The sequence below is a fragment of the Thamnophis sirtalis genome, unplaced genomic scaffold (genome assembly GCF_051295495.1).
Source record: "Thamnophis sirtalis isolate CommonGarterSnake01/CBP01778 unplaced genomic scaffold, rThaSir2_p1.2 scaffold_2, whole genome shotgun sequence".
Lineage (NCBI taxonomy): Eukaryota > Metazoa > Chordata > Lepidosauria > Squamata > Natricidae > Thamnophis > Thamnophis sirtalis.
Genome location: NW_028261382.1, coordinates 156,148,519 through 156,162,660, shown reverse-complemented (window position 1 = coordinate 156,162,660; position 14,142 = coordinate 156,148,519). Strand labels below are relative to the sequence as shown.

Sequence of the window (14,142 nt, the reverse complement as noted above, 5' to 3'; positions counted from 1 at the left end):
CAAGCAGGGGGTTGGATTAGAAGGCTTTCAAAGTCCCTTCCAACTCTGTTATTCTATTCTATTCTATTCTAATTTCTCTTCCTTCTACAATGCTTTTTAATTCTGAAATCTATATGATTATAGTCAAGAGCAGCAACATAATTGCCACAACACCACATGTGACTTCCTTACTACATTGCTTCCCTCCCCTCCCCATTAGAAAATCAAATAACTGAAATTTCAAAATAAGGAACCTCTGGTGCTCCTTTCTGAGGCTTACCTCTGAAGGTCCTTGTCGAGAAGATGAACTGTCAGAAGGCCACAGACACCTCTCCTAGGACACAAAGAAAAAAAAAGAAAAGCTTCACCATTTAAGAGCTACATGCTACTTACGCGTTTTACAGGTAGTCCTCAACTTACCACCCACATGACCACATTTTGGATGCCTTGCCTGCATTTACACCCATTTGCAGCATCCTGTGCTCATGTGACCACAATTTATGACACTTTTTCTGGAAACCAATGCTTATTTCTGCTTTCCAGAAAAAACTGCCCCATACTGATCAATGGATTTGTTTAATTACTATCATGTTCATTTGACTGCTGCATTAAATAGCATAAAATCATGTCTGGTGACTTGCTTTATGACCATCATGAATTACAACTGTACCTAAACTTCAACATTACACTGCACAATTTCTACTGAAGCATACGCATTTCAGATGTAATGTCATGGGGATGGCATTAAAAACGTATTGTCAGATCATGTTTGTTACACTATTAAATGTAAGTGGAGTTGGCCCTTGTAACTTCTTAGAGTATGAACGTTACTGGAATTTTCATACTTTGTGGCATAATAGCTTGGGGCTTATTCTGTGGAGACTGTCCCAAAGATGCTTTTTCAAGAGGCAACTGGACTTTGTTTTTTCTTTGAAGATGTTTCACTTCGCATCCAGTGAGCTTCTTCAGCTCTGACTGGATAGTGGGGAAGATGAAGCTGAAGAAGCTTCTCGGATGAGAAGCAAAAGATCTTCAAAGAAAACCAGAAAGGCCAGTTGCCTCTTGAAAAACATCTTGGAACAACCATGACCTGGATGACTGAGAATCTCCATAAACACTGTGGTGACTGTTTTTTGATCTAAGCCCTGTGATGCTAAATCTACCGTGTCACCTCATGGTTGCTGCTGTATGGCAATATTTTCAGGAAGGACTTATTTTCCGGGGAAGGCTTATTTTAGCGCATGCACCTTTACCCTAACCCGACTGGTCTTATTAACCAGGGAGGTCTTATTTTCAGAGAACAGGGTATATACTTCAATTTTATTTCTTATTCAAGCTCATAACATAATTCAGTGGCAACTGACTATAAGCACTGTACATTCCAATCCCCAAATAGAGTAACAAAATATAAAGTATAACATAATTTAACCAAGAAATAAGATAAAGCATCATTTAATATGTGTGTGTAAGACAGACAGACAGACAGACAGACACACACACACACACACACACAGAGAGAGAGAGAGAGAGAGAGAGAGAGATTTCATTTTTCTAAGCAGTCCCTAAATGCCTCCTAGAATAGTTGGGTCTCAATGACTGTCCTAAATGCCATAGGATTGATGCTGATCTAATCCCTGTGGGAATGCTGCTTCACAGAAGAAGAAGAAAAGTTTCCTTTATAAACCTAGATTATAATACTACTTTAGAACAGAGATCTCTCCCTTCCAATGTGATTGGAAAGGAAATTCTGCTGTGCAATATCTTCATTAAACAATCATCATTAATGAATAATTACGACAGGTTTCAGGACAACTGTTTGCAGCAATTCCTCTATGTATGAATTTTTCCATGTAATGTGGAACCTACAGTGTAACTGTAGGCTTGGGCACAGTATTACGTCATAAAGATCATGAGAATAAGATCTTCCAAAGCTTCATTGAAGATCCCGAGGACTGCCTGCTCAATCATGAGAGACAAGGCAATAATATTGACTGATTCCTCCATGCTGGGTTCAGTTCCAGTGATCTACTTTGCATAAAATTTTGATATCATCTCATTTAGCATCATATACTTAAATTATACTACTCTTGCAACTTATCCCTCAAATACACATATATGCTCACAAAACAGTGTCTTTTTAAATAGGGCTATAGATCTTTCTCCACTGCCAAGTTGAAATGCTCTCTACTGAAAGTATATCAATCTATAATTAGCAGTCCCCACTGCTAATTCCTATCCTGCATCTATAACCATTCTCTCAAGTCAGTACTATCATCTGGCTGTCATTGAACTAAGTCTAACAGATTTTTTTGCATTTTGTGGTTGCCCTTGATTGAGGCAGAATAAAGCAAAATATATTACTTTAAAACTTGCACTGCTAATCTGTATCACTCATGAGATGAGAACAGATGGACATAATGTTTGGGAATTGTATTAAAACTGTATTGGTAGGTCATGATTGTTAAAGTATTAAATGTAAGTGGAGTCGGCCCTTGTCTCTTCTTAGAGTATGGACATGTTTCTGGAATTTTGTTTTTCTAAAAGTTAAGCAACTAAAAAAAGCCTAAAGAAAACAGTAAGAAGGTGAGGTGGGTGATGTCAGCAATAACAAGAATTTCATATGTAACATGTTGATCATCATGCAACATTTCTGATCCAGTTACAATGAAAACTCAATCTATACAAAAAAAATCTCATAGTATTTTATACTCTCATCTCTTATTTAATTTACATCTCAGGTTTCTGTATAACTATCATGCAGTCAGAAAATAGTCAAAACGTTTTAAGCTCTTTACATGTTTAAACGAGAACATAATTTTACTTTAAATAAAGGAGATTTAATCTTTGTATCCACCACCAAGAAAGTACTGAAGCAAGTGCTTCATTCTACAGAATATCTTAATGCAGCATCTTCACTTAATGTTTATTTGGCTGAAGAAACTTTGAGTTAAGACCCCATTTCCTGAATCCATAAACTTGCTACAAACTGTCAAACATTCCAACACTAATACAATTAACAAAATTACCCTCATGAAAAATGTGTACAAATAAGAATTTGCTTCCATATACACAACACTTTGTTAATGTACTCTCTTCATCTAGGATCTGAATCCAATTAATTATAATCAGTTGGAATAAAATTGTGGTTAATTATTATAAATTTAATTATTATAAATGCGATGGTTGTTCAGTTATTGGGCTTATAATACTAGAAATACCATGAATGTCCAGGTGGGTGGCAAATAAATGTTATAAATAAATAACGTGAAAAAGAATTCAAGTTTATATGGGGACTATTTGTAGTTCATGGTTGAAATGAGGGGTCCTTGGTGCTCCCTAAGCTTGGTTGTTTTCTTGCAGACATTTCATTATCCCAACAAGGTAACGTCATCACTCTACTCTCTGTTGAGAGTGGGACTTGGGAAAAGTCATGTTCTTATTGGTGCTACGTGTACAATCATGCACAATCCAGCACATTATTTTTCCCTTTGCAGGCAAAGCATTACATAGCTCTGTTGCAAATTCAAAGTGCACATTATATGTTTGTTCTAGATAAACACTGGAAAATGTTGTTCTAGTGATGTCTGCTTTCCTCATAACATCAATGTTATTGCCTGTAAAAGTAAACGTGCCTTGTTTCCCTTATTAGTTAACACTCTGTGCTCTGTCTCATGTGAAACCTAACGTGCATACAAAATACAAGCCCTCCTGAAAACAGCAGGACGCTACTGTCATGTCAGTCAAAGCAGCAGGTGGCAAAGATCATTAAGTGTATCAGTGTGAGTTTTAGTAAAAAGGGGGGACATGGATAATATAAAAGAATTTGGGAATTTGGAGCCAATGGATTTTTTAATTTAACTAAATTTAGTGTAATTTAGTACAAATAAAAAACTGTTAATGCTGTCTGTATTGGATTATAATTGGTTAAAATATTACTACTTCTGCCTAAACCACTATATAAATAAGTCATTCATGAACAAAAATGAAAAGCACGATTTGGCCACCAAAATCACTAATATGAGATTTAGAAATTGATTTAAGATGTTCACTAAATCAAACATATTTGCTAAAAACCATTTATTTAATAGTGAAACACAGTGACAACTGAAACATTCAACTAAACACAATTTTATAGAGTACAGAAATAAAAAATAGGTGGGAACAGACTTCCACCAATTAATTGTCCCTTATAATTAAGTGTTGGTATATAGAACATGCCAGAATGCAGCTGCTGGATGCAATTTGTCATTCCATGGCCAAACAAATAATCTGTGATCAAATAAGAGTTATCTCCTTCACTATTTCCTTTGGATGGAGATTTTCTTCACTCACTACTATTCGTCAAGGTTACTCATACAGAATAATTGCTCTTCAGAATTAAAATTTCCATTTGTAAAAATTTCTCAGAAATGAAGCAAGTTGTACTTCTGGCGCACTGTACAAGTCTACACTACACAGGATTATAAATATTCATTCAACAGTTCATCTGTTAAACAGACATATGATGTAATTGGACTAAAATAGAGATGAATGCCAATTTCATATATGAGTATTTATAGGTTAAAGCTTTTGAATCACAAACAAAAATGGGCATGGTTCATCGATGGAAATTTGTATACATCCTATCATAAAGTTTTCCTGCACCAATAAAGCACATATCTTTGCTCAGCATTAGTATTTGTAAATGCTGGATTCTTTCATCAGTCTTTAAAAATGGTGTATGTGTGTGAAAAATATATTCACTGTAATATATAGTTTTGTTGCATTCACCAATAAATGGTTAAGAGTATTATTTTTAATGTTATCCCTAGGTGGCAGCAAGAGGTCTTAAATACCAAACATTACTGTTGCACACCAAAATCTTTTGTCCTAGATACTGTCTAATTCTCCCTTGAGGCAGAGAAGAGACCCATTTTATTTCTTTAAAAATATTTCTTTGAAGTGTACGTTCATAATGCATTAAAATGGACAAGGTATTCTAAGCACATAGTCTGAGAAAAGTTCTATTTCACACATTCAGGAAAAAATATAGAATCACATAAACACAAAGAAATTAGAAATGAAAGTGAAGTGCTGAAAACATGAAAAAAAACCTGAAAAGACTGGGAAAATATTTTTCCAAGATTAGAATTTTATGTTGTCTGTTTTCTTAAACAATGAGGATATATATCCTTTTTTGTCTGTTCAATCATGTTTGTTCCTTGGAGAACAAGTTCTTGCATTTTTCTCTGTAAGGTTTTCAGAAGTGGTTTGCCATTGCCTCCTTGCTAGGACTGAAAGTGATTGGCCCAAGGTCACCCAGCTGGCTGTGTATAAGATGGGACTAGAGCTTGCGGTTTCCAGGTTTGTAACCTGATACTTTAACTACTATATCAAATTGGGTCTCTTATAATGCTATATAATGGCTAAAGTTGTAACAAAGGGAATATATATTATTGCTACTTATTTATTACTACTTCTCTATCCCATCATCTAATGCAGTATTTCTCAATCTTGTTAAATTTATGAAGCGTGGACCTCATCTCAAAAGCCAGAATTTTTCTAGTCAGCATGTTGACTGGGAAATTCTGGGAGTTGAAGTCCAAGCTTCTTAAAGTTGCCAAAGTTGGGAAACTCTGATCTAATATCACGAGAACTCTGAAATTCTACTGTACAAAGCCAACAATGAATCTAAATGGACTAATAGTTTGCAATCACATAGGGCAGCTTCTTCACAAGGTGATTTATTCAAGGTGGCCTGCTATAAGCTTTTCACAATACAGCTAGTTCTCTTGTAACAAATTATGAATTTATGGGGTAGGAGGAAAAGATATGCATTTTAGCTATTCATAAACCTGATTTTCCTTTAAAAAAAATACAATACAATACAATACAATAGCAGAATTGGAAGGGACCTTGGAGGTCTTTTAGTCCAACCCCCTGCCTAGGCAGGAAACCCTATACCGTTTCAGACAAATGGCTATCCAACATCTTCTTAAAGACTTCCAGTGTTGGGACATTCACAACTTCTGGAGGCAAGCTATTCCACTGATTAATTGTTCTAACTGTCAGGAAATCAATGTCATGCCCTAGCTGAATCTAAGGGAATGCTTTTATTTCAAATATGAATCCATTAAAAAATAAAAAAAGGTTTACATTTAAGTTTTCCATAGCTGAAAAGTTTGCAGTAGCCTTAAGCATTATTCACCTGCCAAATTTTCTAAATTAAATAATACAATCTGCACTGCCATTAATTATTCATTTATTTACTTACTCACTTAGTTATTTATTTTTTATTTCTTAACTGCCCATTTAACTTAAAGATGGACTCTGGGAAGTATATAATTTAATCAATAAGATTAAAAGGCCTATGCAAAAATTAAAAAGGAAACAGATTTTTGGAAGTGTGCATGGTGACCCCCCTAAACTAAACATGTCATTTTCTTCTCTGCAAGCCCAGGAAAAGATGCAGGTTCTTTAAGGTCTAGCTGTCAGGCACTAGGAGCCATCTGTGTCCCAATTATTATTTTCCCCTCTGAAACTAGATTGCTGCAATGGCCTAAAATAAACACACACACAGCACATGAAACCACACACAATCATTAAAATGAAAGCAGATTGTCCTTAATTTTTAAAGATTTGTTTTTTAAGGAAACAATTATGTCTGCTCAAACCTATTTTTCCTGCATCAAGATGTTTTCCAGAGGGGAATAAACTAGCCTTTCTCTAACCTTTGCAAGAGTTTCTTAATTAATTGAAAGAGCAGTCAAAACAATGTATTTTTGCCTTTTTGTTTTATCTACTTCTGCTTTGTTTTTAAAAAACATCTGCTTTGTTTAAAAAAACAACAAAGCAGGTCAGTAAAACAAAAAGGCAACGTTTCTTCTATTTCCTATATAGTGTCATTTCCATTTTTGTTTTTAGCAACAGTTAACATATTTCTTTGTTCATTAGGCACACAGCCTCTATTCACAGAAGACAAATTCTTATTTGGGATTGAGATTAAAAAATAAAGCCTCAATTATGGATAAAACTTGCTTTTCTCTCCAATTAATTAGTTCACCTATAGAGGAATCTCAGAATGCCTGTCCCAAGTCTTTTGGGTCTAAGAATGATATTGCAAACAAACCCTTTTTAAAAACTGTACACATTGATTGATTTCAAAGACAGCAAAAGTATTAATCGATCTTTGATAATCTTGGAAAGTTAAATACAGTCTAATCTAGTTAGTACAGGCCAGAGCTGTAAGCTAAACTGTAAAGTTAAAAAGTACATGTAAGGCATTGGCAAAACCCTTTCCATATATAGCTGTCAAGGAAACAGGATCAATACAACCATGAAGTATGAGGTAAAGATGAAATCAGTATTGCTGATTTCATCTTTACCTTCAAAGCATTACTAATGTATAAATACTGTCCATGTTTCAGTCTAGTCATCAGTTCCAGGAACGAAACCTACCTCCCAAATAACAACATATTTTGATATATCAATTAGCATAAAGTGAAAACCAACTTTATTAAATAATATGGAGATTCATCAGAGACTATTGCTATTATTTCCTTTCCTTAGCCCTGAACAGCTGACAAGCAAGAAAATTAACTCTTGCCACCAGGTGTCCCCAAATTGTACTGAGGATAGAAATTCAAGCAAGAGCTGAAGTCCCAATACATATGGAGTGTGCCAAGTGAAGAAGATTAAGAAAACTGATACAAAAGCATTGCTTCCTGTACCTGAGGAAAATGATATGTAAAAATTTAAACTCACTGGTTGTAAAGAGTCCTCTTGCCTCCTGCTTTGGCTCTGACAACTGATGAAGGACCTTGTTGACCCCTTATAATGATTCAGCAAGCAGATGATCACTACTATCATAACAGTTATCACCACTATGATGATGATAATCTGAATAAACTCTAGTTCCGCTGTAAGGAAAAGAAAAAAGATATCATTTAAAGCCAGAACAAGAAACAGCATTTAACAAAACCCCAATAAATTTTCAAATACATATAAATTGTACAATGTGCCAAAGAAAAATATATATTCTGCACAGTAATGAAAATATTCCCAAGATGCAGAAGAAAAATAATTGTTTATGGATAGTTAAGTACTAAATAGCACTGAAATAGCAGAGATGAATTGTTTATGTCTTCAGCATTGAGATTTGCCCCTCTTCAAAAGTCAGTTTCCACCATGCTTTGAGTTTTGATCTATAATAGTACACATCTTACAATTCAATGTAATCAGGCCTTCTTTTAGAAATGATTTCATCAAGTTTAGCTCACACAGTAATTAATGAAACAGACATAGATCAAGCACATAATAAAAGATAAAAAGCTTAACTGTAATGGGATAATTATTGTAACATCTACATCTACAATTCTTATTGCATTTAGAAAGTATATGGTAAGTATACTCAAGTAAGGTAATAATAGGACTGTAAAAACATATCCTTCAAGGCAGAAAGAAAGAGACAGATATTAAAATACTATTTATTATTGCGACAAATCATATACCTCATGCTATGTAAGGAGATAGCAAAAGTGGCCAAAACTGATATACTCTCATGCTGTTTTGTTAAATTGTACCTTTTAAAAATATTCTATAAAGCAAACAAACACAATCTTCATGCAAATGTTTCTACAAGTAGTTCTAAGGATTCTCTCTGGCTATGTAAAAATATGCTAAGTATTACAATATTAGTATGTAATATTAGTAATTAAAAAGAACAGATAACAGAAGACAACCATTCTAATATTCTATTATTATTGCTATTTTACTCATACGTGCAACCAGGTATTTCTGCTATCATTTTATAGTGGGAGATTAATAACTAGAAGGATTTGGTTTAAGAAAAACAAATCCTTAATGTGCAATGCTCTTATTAAAGGCAATAACAACCCAAATGATCAAGGATTGCCTTTGCTTGATTGGTTTTGTTTTGTTATTTCAGTGAAATCACAGTGATGATAAATTAACCTAGAAAGTCACTGTGGTTTTTCAAAGTCATAATGTCCCTAAAAAAGACTAAGATTTTTTTAAAAAATGCCCCTGGGCATTATAAATGTTTTCCTTTTGGAAGACATAATTGCTTTACACGCCTTGGATTCAATTACAGCATCAATTAAAATTATGGCACTTTGGGACAAACCAGTCGCATCATTAATCTTGAAGAATCACACCTTTAGCTGTTAAAATTAACAGAAAAAAGCACATCAATGACTGATAATATACTTGTTCATATGTGTCAGAACTTTTCAAAATTCAAGCCTTTGTTTGCCTACATATACTAGAATTCTGCCATTTTTCAACCAAAAAATATCTTTGACCATTGCCAAGATAACAATAATGTAACAAAAATGGTTAATCAAATGGTAAATTAAAGGAAAAATGCACAATTTTGTTAACATGTGAAATATTATCATCTCTTGCAATAAATTCTGTAATTCATAAATATTGTCATTTTCTCAAGAGGAATGTCTAATTTAAATGCAAAACATTCCAATTAATTCTAAAAAAATAATTATTAAAAAGTACAGAGAAGAGTGTATCTGCATTTCTTTTCTTATAAGTTGGGGTTAGTAAATGTAAAACAGAGTGAAGTATTTTTTCATTCAGAATTGTTTCTAATAATTTGGGAAAGAATAAGAAGTAACACCTTTAAAAAGAGTATTGGTCAACATCCTCTCTATCAATAGAGAAAAGTATAAATGGGTTAACACTGAAATGTTGAAAATGTTAAACCTATCAACATTTTCAATAAGGGCACATGTTCTAACTCACATTTCTTGAATAGACAACACAGTGCAGGAGATCATATTTCTATATTGTAAATTATTTACACGCTTAAAGCAACTTTATGTATAGTTTGAAGAAAAATATATTAATCATTTATCCTCTTCTGCTATACAAGATACTTTCTCACAATAATCTGTATTAGCTAGATACAATTTTACTCCAGCCACTTACAGATCTCTATTGCTTTGCTCAAGAACTTTGTATGGAACTGAACATTTTATTTTTTCTTCAGGCCCTTATATTTTTAATTAGTGACAGGAAAGTACAAAATGTTCTCTTTGATTCTGTATCATGTAAGCCCTCTCTCTGCTAGAAGACAAGTTTCAGTTTTAAAAGGTACTATCTCTGAACTAAAGGCTTTCCGAATATTAAATAATTTAAAGGCTCATAACTCAACAGTTGAGCCAGCTGCATTATTGTGAAACAGACATGAGTAACTTTAATGTAGTTAATTTAGCTTTCCTAGAAATACAGTGATAGATGGAATACCATTACTTCTGCATCTGCCAAAAGTGTAGCTTTCTAAACTAAATCAAGACCTCTGAATATTTTTACAATAGAGCATTTCTTCTTTTTACAAGAAAGCATTTCCTCTTTTTGTCTGAACATTACCATGATACACAAAAACTTATTTAATTGCAAGTGCAAGAAGGGGAGGAAGAGAATCTCTAGCCAGGAAATTTGGGTTACAAAATAATTGGTTTTACAAATTCTATTTTACAAATTATAAAGAGATGCTTTGGTCCTTTCTTTCCTTTTCTTTTATCAAACTCACAATGATCCATTCAGCTAGGAAACATTAGAGGGCATCAGCTTAAGTGTAAAAACTTACTGATCCTGCATAATTCTTCATTAAAGCAACTATGTTAGAAAAGACACATATTTGCAAAGATTTGCTAAAATATCTGGTGGCCTTTGGGAAAACAGAAAAAGTGAAGCTGAAAATAAAAAAGTAAATAAACGAAAAGCCAAAGGTACAAATCAAGATAATTCTTCTAGATTTCAGTTTTGATGTTACTCTAATACATTTTTGCACTGCTCATTGGTCTATAATAAATATAAATCCTTGATATACATAGGCATTCTCACCTATCAGCATGCATTAAAGGGGAAATAGTTATTATATACTTTATTCATTAAACATGAAACTCAGTCAACTGAGCATTCAAAAATGCATCACAAATACCATTGTTATTATTATTGTTGTTATTATTATTATCTCTTTTATTCATTAATAAAAGAGATAATAATTTATTTATTCGTTTATGCAACTCAGTCAACTGAATATTAAAAAATGTGTCACAAATGCCATTGACTGGTGCTAATGGTTGATGTGGGTTGCTGCCTACTATCTTAAAATATATGTTGTTATTATTTATTGTTATAATTTATTTACTTACTTAATAAATTATTTGTTTTCAGCTGCCCTTATTGTAAACAGGGACGACTAAAGCGATTCATCCTTTCCTCCAGACAGTCTGGGAAACCTTTCCCCTGGGTTCCTTGCCGACGGCCATACAGTCTGGCTTTAATGCCCAGTTAAGTAAGTCCAGAGCATAAGGAGAGAGGCCACATTGCCCATTTCTGAATTAGGGGCCCAGGTGGGGGGGGGGTGTTCCCTGCCGTTGCCCCAGACCTATGCCCAGAACTACAGAGAGACATGATTACCGGACGAAAGGAAGCACCGAGGCACCAGGACAATTAAAAGCAGACTTTCAGAAGAGATTTCAAAGCGGGGGCCAGGCGAGGAAAGAGCGGGGTTGTTAGAAATACCTCTGTGAAAAAGCAGGTCTTTCAACCGAGCATCTTTCAAAGTGGTAGCGTTAAGCTCCTCGGCGGGCATCCTCGGGCGCTTCTCCGCTCGAGCGGGAGCCCTGCGGCGAGCAGAGGAGCATCGCTTCGGACTTCAAGCCTTCGCTCGCCTACTAGGCAGCGGCGTCTCTCGTCCTCCGCGCCTTAGACGCTACTCGGCCGTGTAGGGCTTCCGAGAGTCGCTGACCCGGAGGAGAATCAGGGGCCCGAACGAGGAGCCGGGGATGGCAGGAAAGGAAGGCGGAGAGGAAGAGATGCTTCTTCTCGGGGGCCTTTCATGCTTCCCGGACGGAGGCGGAGCCCTCGAGACGCCTCTCGACCGCCCTAAAAGCTACCGACCGCGGGGCTAAAGTCAAGGCAACGCGGGCCGATCTCGCCGGGGAATAAACCGCGCGGTCCCCGAATTAAGAGCCACCCGGGCGACAAGAGCCCCGTTCAGGTGGGTTTTTTAAAGGCTGGAGACCTTTCGATCAGAAAGGTCGGCAGTTCAAATCCCTAGTACAGGTCTTCTGCGTGAGCAGTGGGTTGGACTAGATGACCTCCAAGGTCCTTTCCAACTGTTACTGTTCACTAAGGAAGATGGGGGGGGGGGAGTTGAATAAGGAGTGAGGGGAAAGTGAAGCGAGGGCGACGCCGCTCTTACCAATTTCCCGCCCGCAACCGCCTCGCTTGCTGCTTTCGGCCAAAGCCCAGCGGAGACTTCGCCAGCCGCTCTTTTACCTTCCGCCTGTCTGCTCCGACGTGACGTGCGTCACTGCGAGCCCCCGGGCAGCTCGGGGATGGCAGGAGCCGCTCTAGGAAGAGCCTTGGCGGGGCTCCCTCCCCGCTCTCTGGCGATTGGGAAATGCTCGCACGTGTCCCCCGCCGGCGGCTGGGCGGCGCGCGGCTGAAGCCCGGCGTTCACTCAGCAGCTGCTCTTCGCTTGCTAAGGGAAAGATCGCGGCAGCCTTCCGTCCCGTCGGCCGGCCGGTATTTGTACGAAGCGCTTTGGGAGATTAAAAGGATAGTTTGGCTGCCTGCCGAGCTTTGAGGCAATCTTTTTGCCTTTCCGCCTTTTTTTAAAAAAAGGGTGGGGGGTATAATAGACGCAAGCTTGTTTCCGTGGAATTGTGAATAAAATATTATACATACATACATACACACACACGCACACACACACATACATACGAATAAAAATTATATCTGTTATCTTATACATGTTTGACAAAATAAATAAAATGTATGAATCTGCGACCTACCAATTCCACTCTCCAGTTTGGAACAAATAATCACGACTTCTGTATGTAATTATATATAGTCCTCTCTAGATCATGGACTCGCATGTGATGAGAGCCCTAAGCCATTAAAAGTGGATCTCTGTGCACAGCCTCATTTAAATTCCGTTAAACAGCAGATAAAAATGATTTGGATTCAAACACCTAATCAAGACACACAGCTGTCATTTTTCTTAGTATAATCTAACATAATTTGTGCCAAGCATAGCTATATAATGGTCCCTGTTTTTTAGGCCTCCAGAAAGTATAGTATAGGGTTTGGCACCATAGACTAATGGTTTTTCTTCCACAAAGTCAAAAAGAATAGTTTTGAATAAGCACAGGTGGAATTAAAACAACATGCTGTCTTTTACAAAAGAGGAAAAGTGGAAAAATTATCCTACATGAAGGTCTGAGAGATTTGTAACAGACTACTACAGTACCACATCCATCTTTTTAAAAACATACTGTTGTTTATTTATTTAGCTTTGTGAGATTGATCTCTATCAAGTTGGGGGGAGGTGGAGAGTATTGAATAGAAAGAATTTCCGAATCACAGACTTCTCAAGCATTCAAACAGGCAGTAGCGTTATTGAAATCATTTCATTTTTTCCTTGTTATATTATGGTTAATCAGAAAACTAGCATACATTATAAGGGGCCAAACCCCTATAGACTAGATTTAAGTAGTGTCATCAGGAACTACCAAGGGATTATCCTATGGCAGGAAGGGGTCTGAGATATGAAGATAAAGTGATGTGTGACTCCAGCCACACTGGGACATGTCCCATAGCCATCCATGCATCAAAGGCAAGGTGAGCTCTGAAAGAACGCCTGTGTCCCTCTGTCTGTCTGCCCCCCTCCTCTCTCTCTCTCTCTCTCTCTCTCTCACACACACACACACACACACACACACACACACCCCTACTATATACAAATTTCTCCTGCTTTCCAGTTGATCATGCTGGGCATTAATTTCCATCTACTGGTCTTTAAATTCTATAGATACCACATGAAAAAAAGTTTTGGCAGCTGTAGGGAAACTGAACTCAATCTACCAGTGTCTTATCTTTTCTCTTATGGCCAGGGGAAATGGAAGTCACATGAGGTTATACAAATACTTTTTACTTTTCAAAATTTATGTTTTAATGTAAGAGGCCTAGTCAGGTGCTAAGGAATGTCTCGAGTCTTGCAAACACATTACAGTTGATTTCAGGGCTAGATAAAATGAAGAAGAGGAGGAAACATTTTAAAAAGAAACGAAAGAAATGTGACTGTTCCTCTTTTTATCATTTCAAATAATATTTTAGTTTTAATGTGATTAGGTG

At 36.4% G+C, this 14,142-nt stretch overlaps 1 protein-coding gene across 4 annotated transcripts in view; it reads right to left on the bottom strand.

Annotated features, from left to right (window-relative positions):
- Nucleotides 1-14,142, bottom strand: part of LDLRAD4 (low density lipoprotein receptor class A domain containing 4) — a 302,586-nt gene that overhangs the window by 11,044 nt on the left and 277,400 nt on the right. The window contains exons 1-3 of one of the 4 annotated variants that reach the window (XM_014052517.2): nt 12,206-12,356; nt 7,723-7,877; nt 260-313 (exon numbers count right to left, since the gene is read on the bottom strand). In XM_014052517.2, coding sequence (XP_013907992.2) covers nt 260-313; nt 7,723-7,827 — 159 coding nt within the window. In that variant the 5' untranslated portion in view covers nt 7,828-7,877; nt 12,206-12,356. Of the gene's footprint in view, nt 1-259; nt 314-7,722; nt 7,878-11,150; nt 11,305-11,523; nt 11,676-12,205; nt 12,357-14,142 lie in introns of those variants that run through there. The other 3 variants (XM_014052516.2, XM_014052519.2, XM_087707312.1) reach the window with 3 other exon arrangements.